At 44.3% G+C, this 26,375-nt stretch overlaps 1 protein-coding gene across 14 annotated transcripts in view; it reads right to left on the reverse strand.

Moving 5' to 3' along the window:
* LOC137372267 (double-stranded RNA-specific editase 1-like) overlaps positions 1-26,375 on the reverse strand; it is a 428,430-nt gene that overhangs the window by 45,782 nt on the left and 356,273 nt on the right. For all 14 annotated transcript variants that reach the window (XM_068035994.1, XM_068035992.1, XM_068035993.1 and 11 more), the window contains one exon: positions 18,626-18,807. In XM_068035994.1, coding sequence (XP_067892095.1) covers positions 18,626-18,807 — 182 coding nt within the window. The remainder of the gene's footprint in view (positions 1-18,625; positions 18,808-26,375) is intronic.

Raw genomic sequence — 26,375 nt, forward strand, 5'->3', positions numbered from 1 at the left:
CTTCTTTCATCGTCTGCCTTGAACCTAAACCCTCCTGCACATGTTAGCCTGCTGCTTACCTTTTTATTTATCATCATACTCCCTGTAGTTTTCCCTTTCCCTTCCCCCCGAGTCACTAGTTTAAAGTCCTAGAGACCACCCTATTTATCCGTTTCGCTAGAACACTGGTTCCAGATCGGTTCAGGTGGAGACCGTCCCATCGGTACAGATCCCCCCGGTTCCAAAACTGATGCCAATGCCCCATGAAATGGAACCCCTCTTTCCCACACCACTCCCTTAGCCACGTGTTTACTTCCCTAATATTCTTATCCCTATGCCAATTTGCACGTGGCTCGGGCAGTAATACAGAGATTATGACCCTCGAAGACCTGTTCCTTAATTTCGATCCTAGTGCTTTATAATCCCCAAACAGGTCCTCCATCCTAGCCTTGCCTATGTTGTTAGTCCCAACGTGGACCACAACAACTGGATCCTCCCCCTCCCGCTCCAATATCCTTTCATGCCGGTCAGAGATGTCCTGCACCCTGGCACCGGGCAAGCAACACACCATGCAGGACTCCCGATCCGGCTTGCAAAGGATACTATCTATCCCCCTAATTATAGAATCCCCTATAACTACCACTTGTCTTTTTGCTCCCCCCTCTTGAATGGCCTTCTGCACCATGGTGCCATGGTTAGTTGGCTCATCCTTCCCGCAGCCCTTTTCCTCATCCACAGTACCCTATACTGGACCCCTGGTAAAAAAAACACCTACCCCTCCCCTCCCAACACTATACACTTGCCGAGGTCCCCCCTCCCAATAGTATAGACTTGCAGAGTTCCCCACCACCCCTCCCAGCACTATACTCTTCCTGAGTTCCCCTCCCTAGTATGCACTTGCATAGCTTCCGCACCTCCCGCAGCAGTATACACTTGCAGAGATCCCCCTCCCAACAGTATATATTTGTTGAGTTCCCCTCCCAACAGTATACACTTGTACAGCTCCCCCCCACCCCCACCAAAAGCACATACCTGCCGAGTTTGTTCCTCCCAGCACTATACACTTGCTGAGTTCCGCCCTCCGAACAGTATACACTTGCACAGATCCCATCGCCAAAAGCATACACTTACAGAGTTCCCTGATCCCAACAGTATACATTTGCCGAGTTCCCCCTCCCAACAGTATACACCTGCAGAATTCCCACCTCCCCTCCCAGAACTATTTACTTGCCGAGTTTGCCCCTTCCAGCACTATACACTTGCCGAGTTCCCCCTCCCAACAGAATACATTTGCAGGGCTCCCCCTCCCAACAGTATATACTTGCAGAGCTCCCCTCTCCCCTCACACACACAATGCATCTGCAGATTGAGCTTGCCCGATTTAAAAACCACTTTCCCTAGATAAACCTCTGGAGGTACCAAGCACTCTCGCCTCGGTAGCACCAGCTTTTCAAAGACAGGAAAGTGAAGGCATGTGAGTGCCGCATGTCATGCACAAGATTGCGAACGCCTGGTAGGATCGTGGCGATTTACATATAAATGCATGCAAAGCAGTATGTAACAGATTTAAATTATGATCCCATCGCATTGGGGCGGAGGTGCTGCCAGAGAACTTTGCCGCCTCCAAGAAAATCAGGAACTGGCATTATGTTAGCGGGTTCCATGGCAGATGACTCCGTGCCGATTCTCCGGCAACCCCCCGACCCTGCTAAAAAACCCGCCTTCTGCAGGACTATAAAATCCAGCCCTAGGGCTTTATTTCAAGCCCATCCTGATTTTTTTTCATAGCTTCTCAACTTGTCCTGATCTGTGTATGTAAACCCTCAGGCCACTTTGCTCCTGTACCCACTTTAAAATTCTACCATTTAGTTTATATTGCCTCTCATTCTTCCTTCCAAATGCATCACTTCACACTTCTCTGCATTAAATTTCATCTACTATGCGTCTGCCTATTCACTAGTCTCATCAAGGCAGAGTTCAATTGAGTTTGATATCAAGGAGCTCTATTAAAATTGAAGTCAATGGGGATCAGGGAAAATACTCCAGTTGCTGGAGTCATAGCTGGCAAGGAAGAAGGTAGTTGTGGTCATTGGAGGTTGATCATTTCAGCCCAGAATATAGCAGCAGGAGTTTGTCAGGGGTGCCTTAGGCCCAACCATCTTTACCTGCTTCATCAATGACCTTCTCTCTATCTTAAGGCGAGACTTGGGACAGTGCGCTGATAATTCAAATCTGTCTCTCTGATCAGCACCTCATCTATTGGTTTAAACATCCACTCCCTCCACCATTAGAGTACTGTGGCTACAGCATGCATTATCTACAGCATAATGCACCAACTTGCCAAAAGTTCTTTGGCATCATCTCCTAAACCGGTGACCTCCACCACATAGTTGGACAAGAACAGCAGGTGCACTGGAACACCATCACCTTCAATTTCTCCCTCTACTCACACACCATCCTGAACACAGCTGCTGGGTCAAATTCCTGGAATGCCTTTCCTAACAGCATTGCGGAAGCATCTTCATCAAGAAGTGCAGTGATTCAAGAAGGAAGTCCATAACAACTTTCTCAAGGACAACTAGGGATAGGCAATACATGCCGGCCTTGCTAGTGATGCCCACAACCCAAAAATGAACACAAAAATATCTGTCTATGTCCTGAGTTCTGTTACTAGCTTGCTCACTGTTGACTACATTTCCACGTTTTGTGTCATCTGAAACTTTGAAATTGCTATATCAAAGTCTAGGTCCTTAGTTTACATCAAAAATATGTCCTAATACCAACTTCTGTGGTGGTGGGGGGGGGGGAAACCACTGTATACCTCTTTCTGAAAAACAGCCATTCATCACAACTCTCTGTGTCTGCCTGCCAATTTCTTATCCACCACAGTCAATGCCCTTTTAATTCTCATGGGCTTCAATTTTGTTAAGTATTATTATGTGGTCCTTAATCAAATTCCTTTTGAAACTCCATATATACATCAATACATCAATTGCACAAAGGCATTACATTTTTAAAACTGCTTTGATTAAAATAGTGGACAAAGGAATTTCATACAAACATGTTATTATGAATATCTTAAAACACTATTTAAACTCCTAGTTCAGGTAAGTTAACTCTTCATACACGATAATGCCAGGTTCACACTCAGGACTGACCACCAGGATCACTTTGTTTCAATGTTGGCTGACAAATGAATTGATGTACCAAAACATTCCAAGCAGTGAACTTCTAAACTCTCAAAGGAGATGCGCGGAAGGGTGAGGCAAGGGGGTGGGGCAGAGAAGAAATCAGAAGGCAATTCTACCTGGGGAACCCTAGCACCTGCTCCCAAGTCCCCTGCCACTTATCAGACAAGAAATTAATTGTCAGTAAAACAAAACGCTAGCCACAATACTCTAAGAAAACACAATGATATGTCACCACTAGCTCATATTCTGGGACGGATTTGTGTTCCCATTATACCACAAGGTCTGCGTCGACAAATAGAATTACATAAAATCAGTTATTGCTCTGTTCATGGTGCTGCATGTGAAGTGAAATACAAATTACAAACCTGCAAGGTCAGGGAGGTTTTCAGTGAGCACATTCATCCTTCCTGTTCTGTGAATTAGCATTTAAGAGTGAATGATTAGTCAAGTGACACTGGGGACAGAGGCAAGTGGAGGTTGACATATGAAGTGGCGGTGATTCAATGGACAAGGGATGCAATTCAACCAGCTAATTTGTTCCTGGACACAGTTAATTAACCCAGTCTGTAGTAAAGAGGTTTAACTGTTCTTATTTATCAGGGAAGAAACAAAAGTGGGTAAGAGACACGATCACTCATGCAGAACTGATCAGTACTTGACAACTACCAAAAGCTGCTTTCTCCCCATCTCTAGAATGTTCATCCCTTTGAGAAATGTACCATTTCGGAACAAAATTACATTTTTCAAATTTGCATTTATTCCAGACACATTTTCCATCAAGCTCTATGGTCCAGCTCAGCAACATTGTCAATGCTGCAACATTTTTTTTATTATTTGTTTCATGGGATATGGCACTGCTGGCAAGGCCAGCATTTGTTGCCCTTCACTAATTGCCCTTGAGAAGGTGGTGAGCTGCCTTCTTGAACCGCTGCAGTCCATCTGGTACGGACACACCCACAGTGCTGTTAGGGAGGGAGTTTCAGGATTCTGATCCAGCGACAGTGAAGAAATGGCAATATATTTCCATGTCAGGATGGTGTGTGGCTTGGAGGGGAACCTGAAGATGGTAGTGTTCCCAAGCGTCTGCTGCCCTTGTCCTTCTAGGCAGGAGAGGTCGCGTGCTTGGAAGGTGATGTCGACGGAGGCATGGTGAGTTGCTGCAGAGCATCTAGTATATGGTACATACTGCAGTCACTGTGTGTTGGTGGTGGAGGGAGTGAATGTTGAAGGTGGTGGATGGGGTGCTGATCAAGCAGGCTGCTTTATCCTGGATGGTGTTGAGCTTCCTGAGTGTTGTTGGAGTCGCACTCACCCAACAAGTCACACTCCTGACTTGTGCCTTGTAGATGGTGGACAGGCTTTGGGGAGTGGGGAGGTGGGTTAGTCACTGCAGAATTTCCAGTCTCTGACCTGCTCTTGTAGCCACCATATTTATGCGGCTGCCACAGTTCAGTTTCTGGTCAATGACCCCCAGGATGTTGATAGTTGGTGATTCAGTGATGGTAATGCCGTTGAATATCAAGGGGAGATGGTTAGATTCTCTGTTGTTGGAGACTGTCATTACCTGGCACTTGTGTGGTGCAAATGTTAATTGCCACTTATCAGCCAAGCCTGAATGTTATCCAGGTCTTTCTGCATGTGGGCACAGTCTTCTTCAGTACCTGAGATATGCAAATGGAACCCAACATTGTGCAATCATCAGTAAACGTCCCCACTTCTGGCCTTATGATGGAGGGAAGGTCATTGATGAAGTAGCTAAAGTTGGTTGGGCCTAGGACACTACCCTGAGGAACTCCTTCAGCAATGTCCTGGAGTTAAGATGATTGGTCTCCAACAACCACAACCATCTTTCTTTGTGCTAGGTATGACTCCAATCAGTGGAGTCACCTGTCAATTAATGTAATTACTCCAATTAATAAATTTAAATTTTTCTCAAGAAAATCATTTTCCCCCTCCATCCTAAATTAGATTCTTTGCCAAGAGTAACTATCCTGCGACAACTGGGTCACGCTTACCTGAATTCAGACTGGTAGTTTGGGATTTGAAACCCACTAACCACAGGTTGCAAATGCTGAAAAGCTGGCTACCTTATTTTACACCACAAGTCATAACAAATTAGCAATGAAATATAAACAGTTTCCACTCTTCATATAACTGGTTGAATTGTCATCTATCTTCCTGGTCAAATAAAGCACTTTAACTACCTCAGCGCTCACAATAGCAGAAAAGAAAGTTTCCATTGATGCACACGTTGGGCTGAATTTAGCAAGCCCACCGGTGGACCCGGAAATGCATGCCATTCCCGCCAGTCACGTGGGCGGCCGCCCCACTGTGATCACGCAGCGGGTGGCCATTTTGCATAATGGCGGCATGGGGCTCATCCAATCATGTGGTGGGACCGGGATGAGAGACCTGAATACAGTGTCAGATGACTCCGGAGCAAACGCTGCCGCCATATTTAAAGGCCTGCCAGCCTTGCTTGCATTGTGTCCTTGCTCTCATTTTCTGCTCGCTTGTCAAAATTGAGACTCGTGTTGCAGTTACTCTGGACCGCTCACCCCCCTGCAAGGTGGGCACCACAAGATGGCAGAGGCAGGACACAGGGTAGCCCCATGATTTAGCAATGCCTCCCTGGATTCTCCTCCAGGCTGCAAGGGAAAGGTGGGAGGTCCTCATCCCCAGCGATGGCAAGAGATCCTCCTGCCTGACCAAGCAAGCCTGGATGGAGATCGCTGAGGTGGTCAGCAGCAGTGGGGTCACCTCCCTGAACTGGGCACAGTGCCGAAAGAGGGTCAATGACCTCCTGCATTCAACCAAAGTGAGTGGTCCACACCTCTCTTTTTTAGGGAGACACTACAACGGCGATGGCAGAGGGCGTTAGGCATCACCTCATCCTGACAGATGCATGGCTGAATCTCGGATACAGGCCCCCTTCTTTCACCGATCATCCCCATTAACCCCTGACAGCATGAGCTAAATGTGATACCTCAGTAGGAAAGGAGGGTCTGATACTAGCAGAACTGTCATGTTGATCTCTCTGCCCAGGATGATTATCTCCCTCTTTCCACTTGCAGGACAAGAGGGTCGTAACAGGAGGGAGACAGCCCAGACTGGTGCAGGCATCCCAGATTTTCAGCCACTTTCCACAGCAGAGGAGGCACTAGAATTGGCAGGGACCCAGGGAGGCTGCTCCATATCAGATGGAGAGACTGGAATCTCCGCGCAAGAGAATAAAGATTGCCTTCCACTGACATACAGTCCACTTCTGGAGACCCACATCACGTATGGCTGGCATGATGAGATCTGCACAGCCTAACCCACTGGTTTGTGTTCTCTCACTCAGCTCAGCGTCTGCAGGAGACCCAACCAGAAGGGGGACAGCCATGTAGCTCTGAGGAGGAGGGGCACTCAGATGATGCACCGTATCATGACTCTCCTGCACCTTCCACCAATGCAGATACTTTCACCTCAGTGAGTAGCTGCTCAGCTTTAGAATCAGGGTCAGAAGCTGGTGAGAACACCACACACGTGACCAGGTGGCTGGCTGAGACAGAGACAGTTCAGGCCTCTGACAGTCAGAGGGCTGTGGGTGGCAGGCCTATGCTGAGCCCCAGGCTGATGACCAGCCTCTGCTGTCGATAGCCCAGGGCATGCTGGAGTTGCAGAGAGAGCTAAGGCAACAAATGGTGGAGATGTGAAAGGCAATGCAGCTCCTTGTCCTTCTCTGGTGAGCACAGAGGTTTAAGTGAGCCTTGAAAGGGAAGAGGAGATGCTGACCTGCACAGCTGGTGGCTCCCGTCAGCCCATCTGCCAGTGAGCCCAGCTCCAGCAGTGCGATGCCGAAGGACAGTCCTGCACCAGTGCAAGAAACCCTCAGGCAGATGGGGCCCTCTAGGCCTCAGGCAGCCAGAGGGTGGCTGCCAAAGTTATCGCAGGCCAAGGGGCAGTCTGATCAGCAGCCTGCTCCCAGCCCAGTTGCTAACGATGGATTCGCACCTCATAGAAGCACTCATATAAACTCAGTATAAAGAAAAACACCTAGACACAGATGGGGGTTCACGGGTGTTTGAAATTTAACATGTGCTGCATCATATAAAGTTCTTTTGTTCAAGCCATTAATCTTCATTGTGTAAAAGAGATTATTCCATCATGCCTTAATTGTGAGCTGCTGACTTCACTCTTCCCCCTGGAATGTGGAATGCTAATGAAGGCACAGCACTCATATGAATATGATCTCCCATGGGCACTAGCACGTCGTTCAGCTGGGTTCTTGTCATGGAATACAAATAAAAAGGTGACAGACTGCATGCATTCAGGTGAGTCTTTATTGGTTTTTTCTCTGGGCGGCCATCATGGGTGGCTGGAAGCAGATAAGTATAAGATTGTCTCTTGCTTCCTTGGTCTGTCGCTCAATCTGCCTGGTCTCTGGTGCAAGGGCTTCAACATCCCATGCTGCTTGCTCAGCTATAATAAAAGCAAAATACTGCTGATGCTGGAAATCTTCCTTACCCCATCCTACCTTTCAATGGCATAAAACCCATCACACATCTACCTTCCTTTGGTTCTGAAGAAGTCATAACCGACTCGAAACGTCAACTCTGTTTGTCTCTCCACAGACCGTCAAACCTGCTTGCTGATCACCCTCCTCCGGTCCTCCAAGTCAGTGGAGGAGTGTCACTCAGTCATGTCATCGTCATGCAAGGCCTCCCTGCTCTGCATCTGCAGTGCACAGCAGACCACAACATGCAAAGCCCTCGCTGGGGCATACTGCAGGGCTCTGCTGGATCAATCTAGGCAGTGGAATCTCATCTTTAGCAGCCCAATGGCCTGCTTGATGGCCGCTCGGGTGAAGCAGTGCCAAGTGTTGGACCACTCCTCCGCTGCATGGCGAGGGTTCCTCACAGGCATCAGTAGCCAAGTTTTCAATGAATAGCTCTTATGCCTGAGAATCTATCACTGAAGATGAGCTGGGGAGGCGGAAAAGCTGTGGCACCTGGACTTTTGAAGTAGGTAGGCGGTGTGGCTGATTCCCGGGAAGAGGGCACACACCTGCAGGTAACACTTTCAGTGGTTGCAGACCAGTTGAATTTTGATTGAATGAAAGCCTTTCCTGCTGATGAAGGCAGCTGGCTGGTCCATTAATGGCCTTGATGGCCACATGCTTGCACCCGGGGAAATCCAGCGATGACCCTGAATCCAATGGCCCTCTCAGCCTGACTATCATGGTCGGTCCGGTAGCGTATACAGTCACTGGAACTCTTGAACAGGGAATTGGTCACTTCCTGATCAAGCGGTGGGCTGCTGCTTAGGAAACCCCATACGTGATCCGGTGGATCCTTGGAATGATCCGGAGACATAAATGTTTAGTGCCACTGAGATCGTCAGGGCCACTGGCATAGGGCGACTCCCAAATCCATAACTCATTCTGTAGCAAGGCGTATTTGTGATGGCCTCCCTGCAGAGGTGTAGTCTTCGCTGACAATGCCAGTCGGACAAGAAGTCAATCTGGTTAAGATGTTGTAATAAAATGTGAGCACCCGAGAAGATGATTAGAGTCCAGAACATTCTCTGGCACAGATGGCCACTTCTTGACATGGCCGGCAGCAGTTGCTCTCGTTGTGGAACTTCATGGGCAGGCGCAGCTGCCACTTTTTTAAAATTCTTTTTTTTGTGGGACGTGGGCGTCACTGACTAGGCCAGCATTTATTGCCCAACCCTAACTGCTCTTGAACTGAATGGCTTGCTAGGCCATTTCAGAGAGCATTTAAGAGTCAACCACTTTGCTCTGGGTCTGGAGTCACATGTAGGCCAGATCAGGTAAGGACGGCAGATTTCCTTCCCTAAAGGACATTAGTGAACCAGATGGGTTTTTACAACAATGGTTTCATGGTCATCATTAAATGAATATTTTTCGTCAGTATTTACAGTAGAGAAAGAAAATGTTGCCGAGGAGATTACTGAGATACAGCCTACTAGGCTAGATGGGATTGAGATTCACAAGGAGGAGGTGTTAGCAATTTTGGAAAGAGTGAAAATAGATAAGTCCCCTGGGCCAGATGGGATTTATCCTAGGATTCTCTGGGAAGCCAGGGAGGAGATTGCAGAGCCGTTGTTGTTGATCTTTAAGTCGTCATTGTCGACAGGAGTAGTGCCGGAGGACTGGAGGATAGCAAATGTTGTCCCCTTGTTCAAGAAGGGGAGTAGAGACAGCCCTGGTAATTATAGACCTGTGAGCCTTACTTCGGTTGTGGGTAAAATGTTGGAAAAGGTTATAAGAGACAGGATTTATAATCATCTTGAAAAGAATAAGTTCATTTGCGATAGTCAGCACGGTTTTGTGAAAGGTAGGTCGTGCCTCACAAACCTTATTGAGTTTTTCGAGAAGGTGACCAAACAGGTGGATGAGGGTAAAGCCGTGGATGTGGTGTATATGGATTTCAGTAAGGCGTTTGATAAGGTTCCCCACAGTAGGCTATTGCAGAAAATACGGAAGTATGGGGTTGAAGGTGATTTAGAGCTTTGGATCAGAAATTGGCTAGCTGAAAGAAGACAGAGGGTGGTGGTTGATGGCAAATGTTCATCCTGGAGTTTAGTTACTAGTGGTGTACCGCAAGGTTCTGTTTTGGGGCCACTGCTGTTTGTCATTTTTATAAACGACCTGGATGAGGGTGTAGAAGGGTGGGTTAGTAAATTTGCGGATGACACGAAGGTCGGTGGAGTTGTGGATAGTGTCGAAGGGTGTTGTAGGGTACAGAGGGACATAGATAGGCTGCAGAGCTGGGCTGAGAGATGGCAAATGGAGTTTAATGCGGAGAAGTGTGAGGTGATTCACTTTGGAAGGAGTAACAGCAATGCAGAGTACTGGGCTAATGGGAAGATTCTTGGTAGTGTAGATGAGCAGAGAGATCTTGGTATCCAGGTACATAAATCCCTGAAAGTTGCTACCCAGGTTAATAGGGCTGTTAAGAAGGCATATGGTGTGTTAGCCTTTATTAGTAGGGGGATCGAGTTTCAGAGCCACGGGGTCATGATGCAGCTGTACAAAACTCTGGTGAGGCCGCACCTGGAGTATTGCGTGCAGTTCTGGTCACCGCATTATAGGAAGGATGTCGAAGCTTTGGAAAGGGTGCAGAGGAGATTTACTAGGATGTTGCCTGGTATGGAAGGAAGGTCTTACGAGGAAAGGCTGAGGGACTTGGGGTTGTTTTCGTTAGAGAGAAGGAGGAGGAGAGGTGACTTAATAGAGACATACAAGATAATCAGAGGGTTAGATAGGGTGGATAGTGAGAGTCTTTTTCCTCGGATGAGGATGGCAAACACGAGGGGACATAGCTTTAAGTTGAGGGGTGAAAGATATAGGACAGATGTCAGAGGTAGTTTCTTTACGCAGAGAGTAGTAGGGGCGTGGAACGCCCTGCCTGCAACAGTAGTAGACTCGCCAACTTTAAGGGCATTTAAGTGGTCATTGGATAGACATATGGATGTAAATGGAATAGTGTAGGTCAGATGATCGGCGCAACATCGAGGGCCGAAGGGCCTGTACTGCGCTGTAATATTCTAATTCTAATTAGACTAGCTTTTGAATTGAATTCAAATTTCACCATCTGCCGTGGTGGGATTCGAACCCATGCCCCCAGAGCATTAGCCTGGGTTCTGGATTACTAGTCCAGTAACATTACCATTACGCCACCACCTCTGCACCCTCTTGGCCCTCCCTCCGTCAGAGGTGCTGCATCATGCCATGGGGCTTCAAAAAGACAGGGTGTGAGAGACCCATTCAAGGTGACCAGTGGGCCTACAGAGCACTGTCGATGCAGAGACAACCCTGCCTTGGCAAGTTTTGCTACTTCTCCAGGCAGTTTTGCTACTTCTGATGGCCCTTAGTGCCCACCCTTGCTGATAGCCCACCCTTTCATCCAGCAGTATGGATAACCAAATATCTCTCCCAACAGGAGTTGGGCCAAATATCTCTCCCAACCTTCCGGGAGCGGAGAGGAGCGGACCTGTGGGCAGAACGCCGAGAGCAGAGCATATAAATTGAGCCCGAGGATCGAGGCCCAGTCTCTAACCTTCCGGGAGCGGACAGGAGCTCTTCCAGCGCACCGGAGTTTTGAAAAAAATGAGAAAAAAAAGCCAACAGTACGTCACAGGAGAGCTGCAAGGTGATTGGTTGGTGAGTCACTGCTGTTAGGGAATAGCTCGAAATAGCTGGGTAAGTATCTCAGGTAAGAAAAGTTTAAACTTTATTTCAAATATAGTAAGTAGAGTTTGTTTTTAGGGAGTTCTGTAGTAACGAGGACCAGGGAAGAAGGGTCCTAGAGTAACCGATATTATTGGACATTAAGATCTTCCAGAAGGTTTAATTTAATTTAAAGGGTTAAGTCGTGGCAGGAGAGCTCAAAGCTGTGGTGTGCTCCTCGTGCTCTATGTCGGAAGCCGGGAACAATTCCAGTGCCCGGGACCAGCATGTGTGCAGGAAGTGTGTCCAGCTACAGCTCCTGGAAGCCCGGGTTTCAGAGCTGGAGCGGCAGCTGGGGACACTGTGGAGCATCCACGAGGCGGAGAGTATCATGGATAGCACGTATAGAGAGGTGGTCACACTGCAGGCTCAGACCCCACAGGCAGGAGGGGAATGGGTGACCACCAGGCAGAGCAAGAGGACTAGGCAGGCAGTGCAGGAATCTCCTGTGGCTATTCCCCTGCAAAACAGGTATACTGCTTTGGATACTGTTGGGGGGGAATGACCTCTTAGGGGAAAGCAGCAACAGCCCAATTCGTTGCACCACAGTTGGCTCTGCCGCACAGGGGAGGAGTAAAAAGTCTGGGAATGCAATAGTTACAGGGGATTCAATTGTAAAGGGAATAGATAGGCGTTTCTGTGGCCACAAAAGAGACTCCAGGATGGTATGTTGCCTCCCTGGTGCTAGGGTCAAGGATGTCTCAGAGCAGTTACAGGTCATTCTGAAGGGGGAGGGTGAACAGCCAGTGGTCGTGGTACACATTGGTACAAACGACATAGGTAAAAAAAAAAGGATGAGGTCCTAAAAGCAGAATATAGGGAGCTAAGAAATACGTTGAAAAGTAGGACCTCAAAGGTAGTGATCTCAGGATTACAATCAGTGCCACGTGCAAGTCAGAGTAGAAATAGCAGGATATATCGGATGAAGAGATGGTGTGAGGGGGAGGGTTTTAGATTCCTGGAGCATTGGGACCGGTTCTGGGGGAGGTGGGACCAGTACAAACTAGACAGGTTACACCTGGGCAGGACCGGGACTGATGTCCTTGGGGGAGTATTTGCTAGAGCGGTTGGGGATGGTTTAAACTAAAATGGCAGGGGGATGGGAACCTTTGCAAGGAGTCAGAGGAGGGGGGGATCAAAGACAAGAACAAAAGACAGTAAGGGGAATAAGAAAAGTGATAGGCAGAGAAATTAAGGGCCAGAATCAAACAGGGACACAGTGAAAAACATTGGGAAGAGGACAACTAATGTTAAAAAGACAAGCCTTAAGGCTTTGTGCCTTAACGCGTGGAGCATTCACAATAAAGTGGATGAATTAATCGCGCAAATAGATGTAAACGGGTATGATATAGTCGGGATTAGAGAGACATGGCTGCAAGGTGACCAGGGATGGGAAATGAACATCCAGGGATATTCAGTATTTAGCAAGGACAGACAAAAAGCAAAAGGCGGTGGAGTTGCATTGCTGGTTAAAGAAGAAATTAACGCAATAGTGAGGAAAGATATTAGCTCTGACGATGTGGAATCTGTATGAGTAGAGCTGAGAAACACTAAGGGGCAAAAAACGTTAGTGGGGGTTGTATATGGACCCCCAAACTGTAGTGGTGATGCTGGGAATGGCATTAAACAGGAAGTTAGAGATGCATGCAATAAAGGAACATCTGTAATTATGGGTGACGTTAATCTGCATATAGATTGGGCAAATCAAATTAGTCATAATACCGTAGAGGAAGAATTCTTGGAGTGTATATGGGATAGTTTTCTGGACCAATACGTTGAGGAACCAACTAGAGAACAAGCCATACTAGACTGGGGATGGTGTAACGAGAGAGGAATAATTGACAATTTAAAGGTGCGAGACCCCTTGGGGACGAGCGACCATAATATGAAAGAATTCTTCATCAAGATGGAGAGTGACATAGTTGATTCTGAGACAAGGGTCCCGAATCTTAGCAAAGGAAACTACGAAGGTATGAAGCACGAGTTTGCCATGACGGATTGGGAAATGTTACTTAAAGGGATGACGATAGGCAATGGCAAACATTTAAAGAGCGCATGGATGAAATGCAACAATTGTTTATCCCCGTCTGGCGCAAAAGTAAAACGGGGAAGGTAGCCAAACCATGGCTTACAAGGGAAATTAAGAGATAGTATTAGATCCAAGGAAGAGGCATATAAATTTGCCAGGAAAAACAACAGACCTGAGGATTGGGAGCAGTTTAGAATTCGGCAAAGGAGGACCAAGGGATTGATTAAGAAGGGGAAAATAGAGTACAAGAGCAAGCTTGCGGGGAACATAAAAACTGACCGTAAAAGCTTCTATAGGTATGTGAAGAGAAAAAGATTGGTGAAGACAAATGTAGGTCCCTTAGTCAGAAACAGGGGAATTTATTATGGGGAACAAAGAAATGGCTGACCAACTAAATGCATACTTTGGTTCCGTCTTCACAAAGGAGGACACAAATATCATACCAGAAATGTGGGGGAACACAGGGTTTAGTGAGAGAGAGGAAGTGAAAGAAATCATTATTAGTAGAGAAATGGTATTGGGGAAATTGATGGGATTGAAGGCCGATAAATCCCCAGGGCCTGATGGTATGCATCTCAGAGTACTTAAGGAAGTGGCCCTAGAAATAGCGGATGCATTGGTGGTCATCTTCCAAGATTCTATAGACTCTGGAACAGTTCCTACAGATTGGAGAGTAGCTAATGTAACCCCACTATTTAAAAAGGGAGGTAGAGAGAAAGCAGGGAATTATAGACCAGTCAGCCTGACGTTGGTAGTGGGGAAAATTCTCTAGTCCATTATCAAAGATTTTATAGCAGAGCACTTAGAGAACAGTGGTAGAATCGGACAGAGTCAGCATGGATTTACGAAAGGGAAATCATGCTTGACAAATCTACTAGAATTCTTCGAGGATGTAACTAGTACAGTTGATGAGGGGGAGCCAGTGGATGTAGTTTATTTGGACTTTCAGAAGGCTTTCGACAAAGTCCCACATAAGAGATTAGCATGTAAAATTAAAGCACATGGGATTGGGGGTAGTGTATTGCGATGGATAGAAAATTGGTTGGCGGACAGGAAACAAAGAGTAGGGATAAATGGGTCTTTTTCCGAATGGCAGGCAGTGACTAGTGGGGTACTGCAGGGATCGGTGCCAGGACCCCAGCGATTCACAATATACATTAATGATTTAGATGAGGGAACTCAATGTAATATCTCCAAACTCGCAGATGACACAAAACTGGGTGGGAGGGTGAGTTGTGAGGAAGATGCAGAGAGGCTTCAAGGTGATTTGGACAAGTTGAGTGAGTGGGCTAATGCATGGCAGATGCAGTATAATGTGGATAAATGTGAGGTTATCCACTTTGGTAGCAAAAACAGGAAGGCAGATTATTATCTGAATGGCTACAAACAGAGAGGGGAATATGCAGCGAGACCTGGGTGTTCTCGTACACCAGTCGCTGAGGGTAAGCGTGCAGGTGCAACAGGCGGTAAAAAAGGCAAATGGTATGTTGGCCTTCATAGTGAAAGAATTAGAGTACAGAAGCAGGGATGTCTTGCTGCAATTATACAGGGCCTTGGTGAGGCCACACCTGGAAAATTGTGTGCAGTTTTGGTCTCCTTATCTGAGGAAGGATGTTCTTGCTATGGAGGGAGTGCAGCGAAGGTTTACCAGACTGATTCCTGGGATGGCAGGACTGACATATGAGGAGAGACGGAGTCGGTTAGGATTATATTCGCTGGAGTTCAGAAGAGTGAGGGGGGATCTCATAGAAACCTATAAAATTCTAACAGAACTTGACAGGGTAGATGCAGGAAGGATGTTCCCGATGGTGGGGGTATCCAGAACCAGGGGTCATAGTCTAACGATACATGGTAAACCTTTCAGGACTGAGATGAGGAGAAATTTCTTCACCCAGAGAGTGGTGAGCCTGTAGAATTCGCTACCACAGAAAGCAGTTGAGGCCAAAACATTGAATATTTTCAAAAAGGAGTTAGATATAGCTCTTGGGTCTAAAGGGATCAAAGGGTATGGGGCGAAAGCCAGAACAGGCTACTGAATTGGATGATCAGCCATGATCATAATGAATGGCAGAGCAGGCTCGAAGGGCCAAATGGCCTAATCCTGCTCCTATTTTCTATGTTTAACAGTTTGGTCTCCTGATACAGCCACCCAAATCCAAGGAACGCCCCCACCCTTGCAGAGCACTCGAGATCCCAACCCTCTTTGCAGAGCACCTGAGAAACTGAACCCCTTGCGGAGCACGCGAAACCGACACCTCCTTGCAGAGCACATGAGAACCCGACCTCCTTTGCAGAGTGCACAGCGCTGCAGGCTGACAATTGCCTCCTCAGCATTCCACCCCCACCCCTTCCCCAATGCAGTGCTGGACATGGCTGCCTATCTGTCATGGCACTGAAGCCTTGCCTCGATGCAGCCAGCTTTTAATAATCAGGAATCCGATGGCACGTGAGTGCTGCCCGCTGTCCAGTTAATCCCAAACCCCCACAAAGAATCACGACGAATTAGATACACATGTATTAAAATAAATGCTCAGCAATTTAAAACACATTCCCATAGCGTTGGAGCAGCGATTCTGCCTTGGTGCTTTGCCGCTGTTGACCAAATCCAGAAGTGTCGTGATGACACCGGATTTCTGGGTGAATGCTTCCGATGTGATTTTCTTTCCCCCCCAAGCCACCATTCCCGCTCCAAACGGCCACACTAAATTCAATTTGTTGTTAAATCTGCATAGTTCAGAATGATGTATTCATCTATGTTATTTCCCCTCCAACTGTCAAGAAATACCCAGCCTCTGCTCACAACCTCTATGTCGCAGTATGGCTATGATGAAATAATTACTTTGCGGGAAATAGCAAGTGTGAAACATGACGGTCCATTCTGTGGCAGTGCCTTGGAGCCTGAAAGCACTACCAGAACTGTTGAATTTCATTTCATTAACAACCATTATATCTTTATTCATTACACCCATTTTCTTTGAACTTAGTTTAGAGAGCCTGTTGGGTTCCCTAATTATTCCTCACATTGATAATTTACTTCAAAATATTCACTATTAAAAGTGTACAGAAAAAGCTTATTGGAAATGTTGCGCAGACGAATCAAATAGTAGATTTAAAAAGTTAAGCAAATAAATTTAAACAGTGAAATACAAATGATGGGCCAACCATTTCCAACATTTCATATTATTAATTCTTATGTGATTTTGATTTGGATTCTATGTATAAATCTTTACACACTTAAACCCAATGTTAAACTTTGCTGAAATAAAAACAAGAAACGCTGGAAATACTCAGCAGGTCTGGCAGCATCTGTGGAGAGAGAAGCAGAATTAACGTTTCGGGTCAGTGACCCTTCTTCGGAACTCGAAACTTTGCTGTGTCTCTTCCATATAAAACTAACATGCACTTGCATACAGACAAGATCTTCTACTTGTCATTAACAGTTGAACCCAAATATAAATAATGTTTAGATCTCTCAGTTGATATTCTAGCTAATCCCAAACTGATTATTTCAAAGCAGAATAACCTTATTTCTTCCAGGGCAAGTTTTCCCTTTCCCCTCAGCCATGTGCAACTGCCTAATTTTAATCAGACTAGCACTCACCATGAAAGGCAAGGACAATAAAAGAAGTATACTTCTCAGTTAGATGGAATGCCTGCACTTTGTACTGCAGACAATAATAAGATAGATTCCGGGGCAAGATAGGTTCTTTGTCATTCTCTGATTCTGCCAGTCCAAGAAGTAGAAAGAGAGCCTGCAGTTGGCACGTGGGTATGTGAAAACACAACAGCACAGTTCCATGTGCATCCTTGAGAATGATGTGACAGATGGTAGATCTGTCCTGGCCCTGTTTGACTGAAAAGCATCCTTTTACAGACTGCTTGCACTGCCACTTGCATGTCCTTAGAACAGTGCCCATAACTGCAGATGTGGTAGTATAACTCAGGACACTGCTGAATGCACTAAAACAGTGAGGTGCGAACAGGAGGCCATCTCACACACACTTGATGTCATCCCAAGTGTAGAATGAGTCGTTCTTAAGCTCTTAAAATGTATTCCCAGCAGAAACGCTCTACTCCTTTCAGGAGTATCTATCTGCTACACTTCACAAAATGATCCAGTGGCTTTCATACTGAATATGCACTGAAAGACCATATGCACAGTAGAAGGCGACAATAATTTTTCCTATGGACTGGGCTAATGCCATACATTGATCATTCAATGCAAGTCCATTGGACATTAAAGCTTCAGCTGCTTTTGTACTGCTCAGCCACTGACAAGGTTATTAGGTTTTTAAACTGGAAAGTTGAACACCAGTTTATGCATCGACTATTACCATGATAAATATTAGTCATAAGTAAAGTGAACTACATCATTTGATCAGAATACCCATTCGTTTTGTCCCCTCATCGCCTAAATGTGGCATCACCTACAAATATGGGACACTGTCACTCATTTCAGCCATTGCTGTGTTTTGCAGGGATTGGGATTCCACAATTACTTCCAAATAAATGTTTGCATTCCAATTGTTTTAAAATCACGTTCTTTATCCTGCAATCTGAAATGGAATTTTTATACTAACTTCTAGTTGTTCCCTTGGCCTGTGATGCTGTTTCATCTTGTTCCTGCCAGCGGCAGCACCTCAACTGCAGATTGAATGCTTGCCGATTTGATCATGCAGCTACATGAACTGCTGAATGGCAAATTTTCCAAGAAACCTGTGGGGCCAACTATGACAGTGCTACAGTTTGAGTAGACATCCCTCGATTTGACAGGGGAATTTACTGCAGCTACTGGCAAGGTCGAGAAAATTGGCCACCACTTGTTAAATATCGTTATATCCTTTCCTCATCCATTCTTAAGCAGGCAAAAGGGTCACAACAAAATGCAGTGTCCATGCTGCTCTGTATGCAAATAGAATGCAAATCATTGCCTATTAGAAGATTGTATTACTTGCAGAATAATGTATTTGATGGAGTGTGACAGTATATTCTATGTAATTCCATGTAAGGTCATAAGGCAAGCTTGGAATTCACAGGATGTTATATGGAGAATTAGTCAGTTCCCTTAATATATGAATTCGGGGCTCAGAAGTCAGCCTCTTTTGTATACAGTTTTAATTCAGCAAGAGCATGTAGATCAGTAGTGTGTTCTCATTTGATGCCAAGTATGAGATAGAGAGAACTTACCACTGAGCAGAGGCCTGTTGAGTGTATAAATGTTTGGAAGGTCTTCAATTTCGCTGATTCGCTGGTAGACTGCACGGGACAAGTGATCAGCATGGTACAAGCTACCCAGGATAATGCTGGCGAAATAGATCGGCTCCACAAAATGGCTCAACAGAGCTCCCTGAACCCCAAGCACGTTCCATCTGAAAATACAAAGACCGTTATTTTGCCATCACTTAATACTCAAGTTTCTAAGCAGGGAATTGTCATCAAGGTAAGCTATGAAAATACTAAATAACGAAATATCTTTCTTCACTGACAACACATTGTGCAGCATGACATGCTACTCAAAACCAAAATTTCCAGGTACATGTGTATGATAACTGAAATTACGGACAAATACCACAAATACAGACCATGGTACATTGACCTACAGGTTTTATCTTTCACACTGACATTACTGGAACATTTAAGGCTTTAAGTGTTTTGCTTACACTCTTAGTCTATTATATTTCTTGTTTTCAATAATACTTCATAGCAGGTACTGGGTCTGTACCACTCGGCTGAGATAGCTGCATGCAAGATCAAATTAGACAAGTAAATTGCAGTCATTAACTCATCACCATTTAACAGCTGCCTTGCGTGTTTAAAAAAATTGAACCAGACATTTTAAGGTATAGTTACATAGCAAGTATGAATTTAACTGCACAACAATTTGAGCATAAGCGATCATTAATGGGCCAGCATATATTGATCATATCGTAGAACACAATTCTCAGTAGTATCTACATGGATTACATTAAGAGTCTACCGAGAAATGTTTTGCTTGATTCAGATTTCCAGATTGCAGATAAAAACAATTTTATATTTACTCCTAAATCAGTAAGTCTATGTATCACAAACCCATTAAAAATTTTATTTGGCAATTTAACCTAAAGATATAGCTTAACACATAATTTGCAGAGAGATTAGATTTATTTTTTATAAAATGATGTCTCCTGATGAAATTCACCTGAAATAGACACATTTTACCTGCATCAGAAATTCTACAATACATAAGACGCTTAATCCACAAGAATGGTGGGTGCTTGGAATGCGCTGCCAGCGGTGGTAGTAGAAGCAGATACATTAGGGGCATTTAAGCGACTCTTGGATAGGTACATGGATGATAGTAGAATGAAGGGTAGGTAGTTAGTTTGATCTTAGAGTAGGTTAAAGATTCGGCACAACATCGTGGGCCGAAGGGCCTGTACTGTGCTGTACTGTTCTATGTTCTAATAATAGAGAGCACGAATGGGAAGAATGTTAGAATTTGGTCCCAGCATTAGTAATTGATGCATTTACTAACCACCTAATTTTTGATTTTATTTCTTACATTCTGCATTCAAATCCACACCATCCTCATTTGGGAGAATAGGTTGGTTCTAGTCCATATTTCCATGGATGCTCTCTATGATTAATTAGCTGATCCAAAAGACAGCATTTTTTTCTTGGCTGGCCAAGGTTAGCAATGCTCAAACTGTCTGAAAGCCTTCTGTGACTTAGATTTTTACACTGTAAAAATATAACTGCTGTGGAAAATTCATAATTAAATTCTATTAAAATGCTGATGGAAAGATGAGTCCCGTAACACAAATACTATTATATAGTTATGAAGAAAATGGTCTGTATGTTCCAGTTAAGAATTTCTCAGAACAAACAAACAGAGGCTATTTCACAGTTGGCACAGAGTAGTATGTGCCATAAAATCTTGCTAAATAAAGAACCATTTAGCTGTTTTACAATAATAAAGTTGTTCAAATGTCAGAAATAGCTTAATACTAACAATTCAATACTAAAACTATTAGATAATTTTAAATTTTAAAAATGTGATCACTTTTGCTTATTTTTAACTTAATTTCTACCTAATATACCCAATTCTCTCTACTCTAACCCTTTTTTTGCACAGAATTACAATTTTAATGTATTTTCTTCCTGGGTTTTCCAAGATTCACCACTCATTTTGAAGGGCATAGGAGCACGAGTAGGGCATTCAGCCCCTCAAGCCTGTTCCATCATTCAATTAGATTATGGTTGATCTGCACCTCAACTCCATTTACCTGTCTTTGTTCCATATCCCTTGATATCATTACCCAAGAAAAATCTGTCAAGCTCAGTCTTGAAAAATTAACTGATCCAACATCCACAACCTTTTGGGGGAAGAGAGTTCCAGATTTCTACTACCCTTTGTGTGGAAAAACTGCTTCCCAATTCCACTCCTAAATGGCCTAGCTCTAATTTTGAGATAATGCCTGCTTGGTGTGGCTAGTAATCAGCTTCAAGTTTTGTATTTTCAGCTAAATCAGTCTCCATAAGCCTAATGATTTACATTGTAGCATCATAGGCAAAATCAGATCAGCCTTTTGACCCAACAGGCAAGGAAAGTGGAATGTATTCCTGTCAATATACAATGTGGCCAGATCAACACAGGGAGGATTAAGCAAGAGTTTTCTGTTGTTTATGCAAGTCCTGAAAAAGTCTTAGAGTTATACAGCATAGAAACAGGCCCTTCAGCCCATCGTGTCCGTGCTAGCCATCAAGCACCTATCTATTCTAATCCCATTTTCCAGCACTTGGCCCATAGCATTATATGCTATGGCGTTTCAAGTGCTCATCTAAATACTTCTTAATTGTTGAGGGTTCCTGCCTCGATCACCCCTTCAGGCAGTGTGTTCCAGATTCCAACCACAATCTAGGTGAAAATTGTTTTCCTCAAATCCCCTCGAAACCTCCTGCCCCTTACCTTAAAATTATGCCCCCTGGTTATTGACCCCTCCGCTAAGGGAAAACGTTTCTTCCTATCTACCCTATCAATGTCCCTTATAATGGTGTATACCTCTATCAGGTCTTCCCTCAGCCTTCTCTGCTCTAAGGAAAACAACCCTAGCCTTTTCAGTCTGTCTCTCTTCATAGCTGAAATGCTCCAGCCCAGGCAACATCCTGGTGAATCTCCTCTGCACCCTCTCCAGTGCAATCACATCCTTCCTATAGTGTGGTGCGCAGAACTTTACACAGTACTCCAACTGTGGTCTAACTAGCATTTTAGACAGCTCCATCATAACCTCCCTGCTCTTATATTCTATGCCTCGTCTAATAAAGGCAAGTATCCCATATGCCTTCCTAACCACCTTATCTATCTGTGCTGCTGCCTTCACTGATCTATGGACAAGTACACCCAGGTCCCTCTGACCCTCTGTACTTCCTAGGGTTCTACTACCCATTGTATATTCCCTTGCCTTGTTAGTTCTCCCAAAATGCATCACCTCACACTTCTCAGGATTAAATTCCATTTGCCACTGCTCTACCCATCTTACCAGCCCATCTATATCGTCCTGTAATCTAAGGCTTTCCTCCTCACTATTTACGACACCACCAATTGGTGGTAAGATTCAGACTAGAATACTATAGTATTATTAGGTTTATTTTGTGTTTTGGTTAATTTCTATTACATTCACTCTGTTCATTCCTCTGCCAACACTGAGCACCTACTGGCACGATTAAATATCCATCAAGTATTCTTTGTCTGTTAAGTAGCACCCAGCTAAATTATGTTTTCTTTAAAAAAAACTCCCAAAAAAAGGACTTGACTCAGGTTCACTGCTACTTCCAGCACCTCTCCCTGCAGGTTATTCTTATGAGCTTGGACCGTCAATGCTAGCAAGCTATTCCACCATAGAGGATACCACAACTGTGCCTGATCTGGCCCTTACCCAGAATCCACACATTTGCAGCTGCTAGCAGGAGAAACTAGATACTGAGTGAGAGCAGGAAGCCCAGTCCTAGTGCAGAAACACAGATTGTATGACCAAACACTGCTGCCTAGGCTGACATTAACTAATGAAAAACAAATAGAAGATCAAACTTGCTAAATAAAGAACTTCATTTTTGCCAAGCAGCAAACCTTTATTCTGTAATAAAAACAAGAAATGCTGGAAATACTCAGCAGGTCTGGTAGCATCTGTGGAGAGAGAAGCAGAGTTAACGTTTGAGGTCAGTGACCCTTCTTCAGAACTGGCAAATATTAGAAATGTGCAAGGTTATAAGCAAGTAAAGCGGGGGTGGGGCAAGAGATAACAAAGGAGAAGGTGGAGCCAGGACAAGGTCACAGAATAGCTGACCAGAAGGTCGTGGAGCAAAGGCAAACAATATGTTAATGGTGTGTTGAAAGACAAAGCATTAGTACAGACAGGGTATTAACAGACTGAAAATTGAACAGCTGCAAGTACAAACATGAAAAAAAAAGTGGGTAAGCAAACTGAACAAACTAAGATGAAATAAAATAAAATAAACACAAAAAAATATAAAATATGAAAAAAGAAAAAAATAACTAAAAAATAAAAGTAAAATGGGGGGCCCGTCATGCTCTGAAATTACTGAACTCAATGTTCAGTCCGGCAGGCTGTGGTGTGCCTAATCGGTAAATGAGATGCTGTTCCTCGAGCTTGCGTTGATGTTCACTGGAATACTGCAGCAATCCCAGGACAGAGATGTGAGCACAAGAGCAGTGGGGAATGTTGAAATGGCTAGCAACCGGAAGCTCGGGGTCCTGCTCGCGGACTGTGCGGAGGTGTTCTGCAAAGCAGTCACCCAGTCTGCGTTTGGTCTCCCCAATGTAGAGGAGACCACATTGTGAGCAGTGAATACAGTATAATACATTGAAAGAAGTACAAGCAAATCGCTGCTTTTATTCTGTGGCTGGTTACAGATATATTTATCAAAATTGAAAATGGCGCTTCCCCAGCAGGAATATTACAAATCACAATATATTGTTTGAGGTTTCCACGATTTATAAATACTATCTCCGGTTTAAGAACATCTGTTCATTTTAAATACTAAGATTCGAATAGGGAACCCGATCTCAGATTTCATGTGAAGAAATGTAAACATTAGCTTGAGAATCCCAGCCTGTATCCAATGAAACAAAATTTCAAATCCATACTGTGCACCATAATTCAATCCTGAATACAGTAGTCTTTGTTCCAATGTGCAGTGGGAAACTAGGGTAGAAATCATAAACTAAACAAAGGCTTTCACAGGCAGATGCACAAAGGATCTTCCTCCTGTAGTGTTAACAGGAAGAAAATAAATTGCAATTCACACAACATAGCCCAAAGGAATAGGACAGCTTCAGCAGGTGCGGCTAGTCTGTCTTCCAGTCCATTAGGTTTTAAGTGAGTTGACTGTTCATCAAATGATTTCCCATTGTGCCAAAACTGCCTAACTGTACATGGAGCCACAAGAAGAAAATATCAACTATTCAAATATATTGCAACTTTTTGTTTAAAAAAAAACAGCAGGAGCTTGGCAGTCAATGCAGCATCTTCAACACCAGACTCCAACTTAGTATTCAAACAGGAAAAATAATTCATCTCTTTCATCCTAGGGAAATCGTCTCTTGCTGATTTAACTGCATACCCCCAACACACGCACACGTGCACCCTACCTTGTAGATGAATCCAAAACTCGGTTCATAGGGCAGACTTTAAACCAATCGTTTGTTCATTTTTAAAAAAGTTGTATCTTGAAACAATCAGGAATCTGGTCATTTGAGAGATTTTTGCTTGCTGGTGAATTTGAAGTTACCGAATGGAGAAAAGGATTTTATTGATTGGAAAGCAGCGAAGAAAAGGGATATAGAACAGTTTTGTTCTTGTGATTGAATTAAGGCGCCTTAGAAGTGTCTTCCTTTTTTGGTCTTTTACTTAATGCAGTGTTTAGAAGTGCAACCTTTTTTCATCTGCCTACTGCTCGAGTGACATCTTGTTATTATGCATGAGAAGCTTACTCCCCAAAGGGGCTGAAGAGCATGCTTTAAATTTAGCGAAAAATTGGGAAAAAAATTAGGAAGCACATTAAGATTTTGTTTGATCTTGTACATTCTGGATGCCTACAATTTATTTGATTTAATTAAATCACAATATGCCAGTTCCTTAATGTGCATTCAAACTAAACATTACTGAATTAAGTCAAAATGTCTCTCAAAGATTTAGGAAAATAAGATAATTTGAGTTTGTTATATAAGCTGAAAAACATACATTCAGCCATTTTTTGACAAATCATCCAGTGTGTTCATCAGTAAGTTTGTTGTCTAACATTTTCATATTTGTGTGATGGAGTTGGAGAAATCTTCACTTTTTGCTTTGCGCAATAATCATTTGAAAAAAGTGATGGATAAATGATCGAGTTAACTTAGTGAATTAGTTAGTAGGAAGCCTATTCCCAAGGAGTGATGGGGAGAGAATGGGCTACATCTTCAGTTTGTTAGCTACACAAAAGTTTCTCCGCTAATTGGGAGATTAACCCTATAATTTACTTTTTGTCAATTTAGAGTTATACATTAATGTTTACAAAATTATACTACTGATCAAAGCAGGCAAATCTCAGAAATACCACACTTTAAGAGTGAGGCAAACTCATTCACTGCAGAATTAGAAGGGAATTTAGGAATGGCATTTGTTCAAGAAGCTATACTATCTTCACAGCTATTTAACCAAGGGACATGTGAGGCTGTTACGATCAACTGTTCCATTTCACAGCACTGCAACAAACAAGTATAACTTTAGTTGAAGGTGGTACTAGCATTTAATAAACATAGTAAATTCTACTATACGTAGGAATTATTCTAAGATAATTAAGAAAGTATTTAAAGTAAATTAACTAATAGCATAAATAACAATGGCAGGACAGGTGTTATGTTGCAGCTGTGGCATGTGGGAGCTCCTGGATGCCAAGGTGATCCAGGACAAACAGGTCTGTAGGAAGGGTAAGCAGCTAGAGGAATTCTGGATCAGGATTATTGATCTGGAAGCCAAACTGCAAACACTACGCAACATAAGGGAGGGGGAGGAATACCAGGACACTTTGTTCTAGAAGACGGTCACACCTCTTAGAACAGGGTCATCTGTTTTGGTCAGCAGTGAGGGACAGGAGGATGCGACCGTGAGTGAGGCAGGTAAAGGGACCGAGCAGATGGTAGTGGAGGAGCCTCAGACTTTGCAATTGTCAAACAGGTTTGAGGTGCTCTCAACCTGTGTGGACAAAAGCGAGGTCTGCAAGGTGGATGAGCAGACTGGCCATGGCACTGTGGTACAGGAAGCCATTCAAGTTGGGGGGAGCAAAAGGGAATGTAGTGGTAGTAGGGGACAGTATAATGAGGGGGATTGACACTGTTCTGTGCAGCCAAGAGCATGAGTTCAGAAGGCTGTGTTGCCTACCCGGTGCCAGGGTTCGGGACATCTGTTCAGGGCTGGATAGGAACTTGGAGTGGGTGGGGGAGGATTCAGTTGTCATGGTCCATGTATGTATCAAGTAGGACGAGAAAAGAGGTTCTGCTTAGACAGTATGAGGAGCTAGGCACCAAATTGAAGAGCAGAACCTCAAGGGTAATAATCTCTGGATTATTACCTGAGCTATGTGCCAATTGGCAGAGGGCACACAAGATTAGTGAAATGAATATGTGGCTCAAAGACTGGTGTGGGAGAAGTGGGTTTCGGTTTATGGGCACTGGTATCAGTACTGGGGAAAGTGGGGGCTGTACCGTTGGGACGGTCTGCACCTGAACCGTGCTGGGAACAGTGTTCTGGCAAACCATATTAACTAGGGAAGTAGAAAGGGCTTTAAACTAAACAAGGGGTGGGATGTGGGTTCAAGATTGGTTAAATGTAGCAAATCAAGGGGTAGGGTCAAGGTAGGAGAGCAGAATAGTAATATGGGAAATGAAGGTCAGAGAATC

This window comes from Heterodontus francisci, chromosome 7 (genome assembly GCF_036365525.1).
Source record: "Heterodontus francisci isolate sHetFra1 chromosome 7, sHetFra1.hap1, whole genome shotgun sequence".
Lineage (NCBI taxonomy): Eukaryota > Metazoa > Chordata > Chondrichthyes > Heterodontiformes > Heterodontidae > Heterodontus > Heterodontus francisci.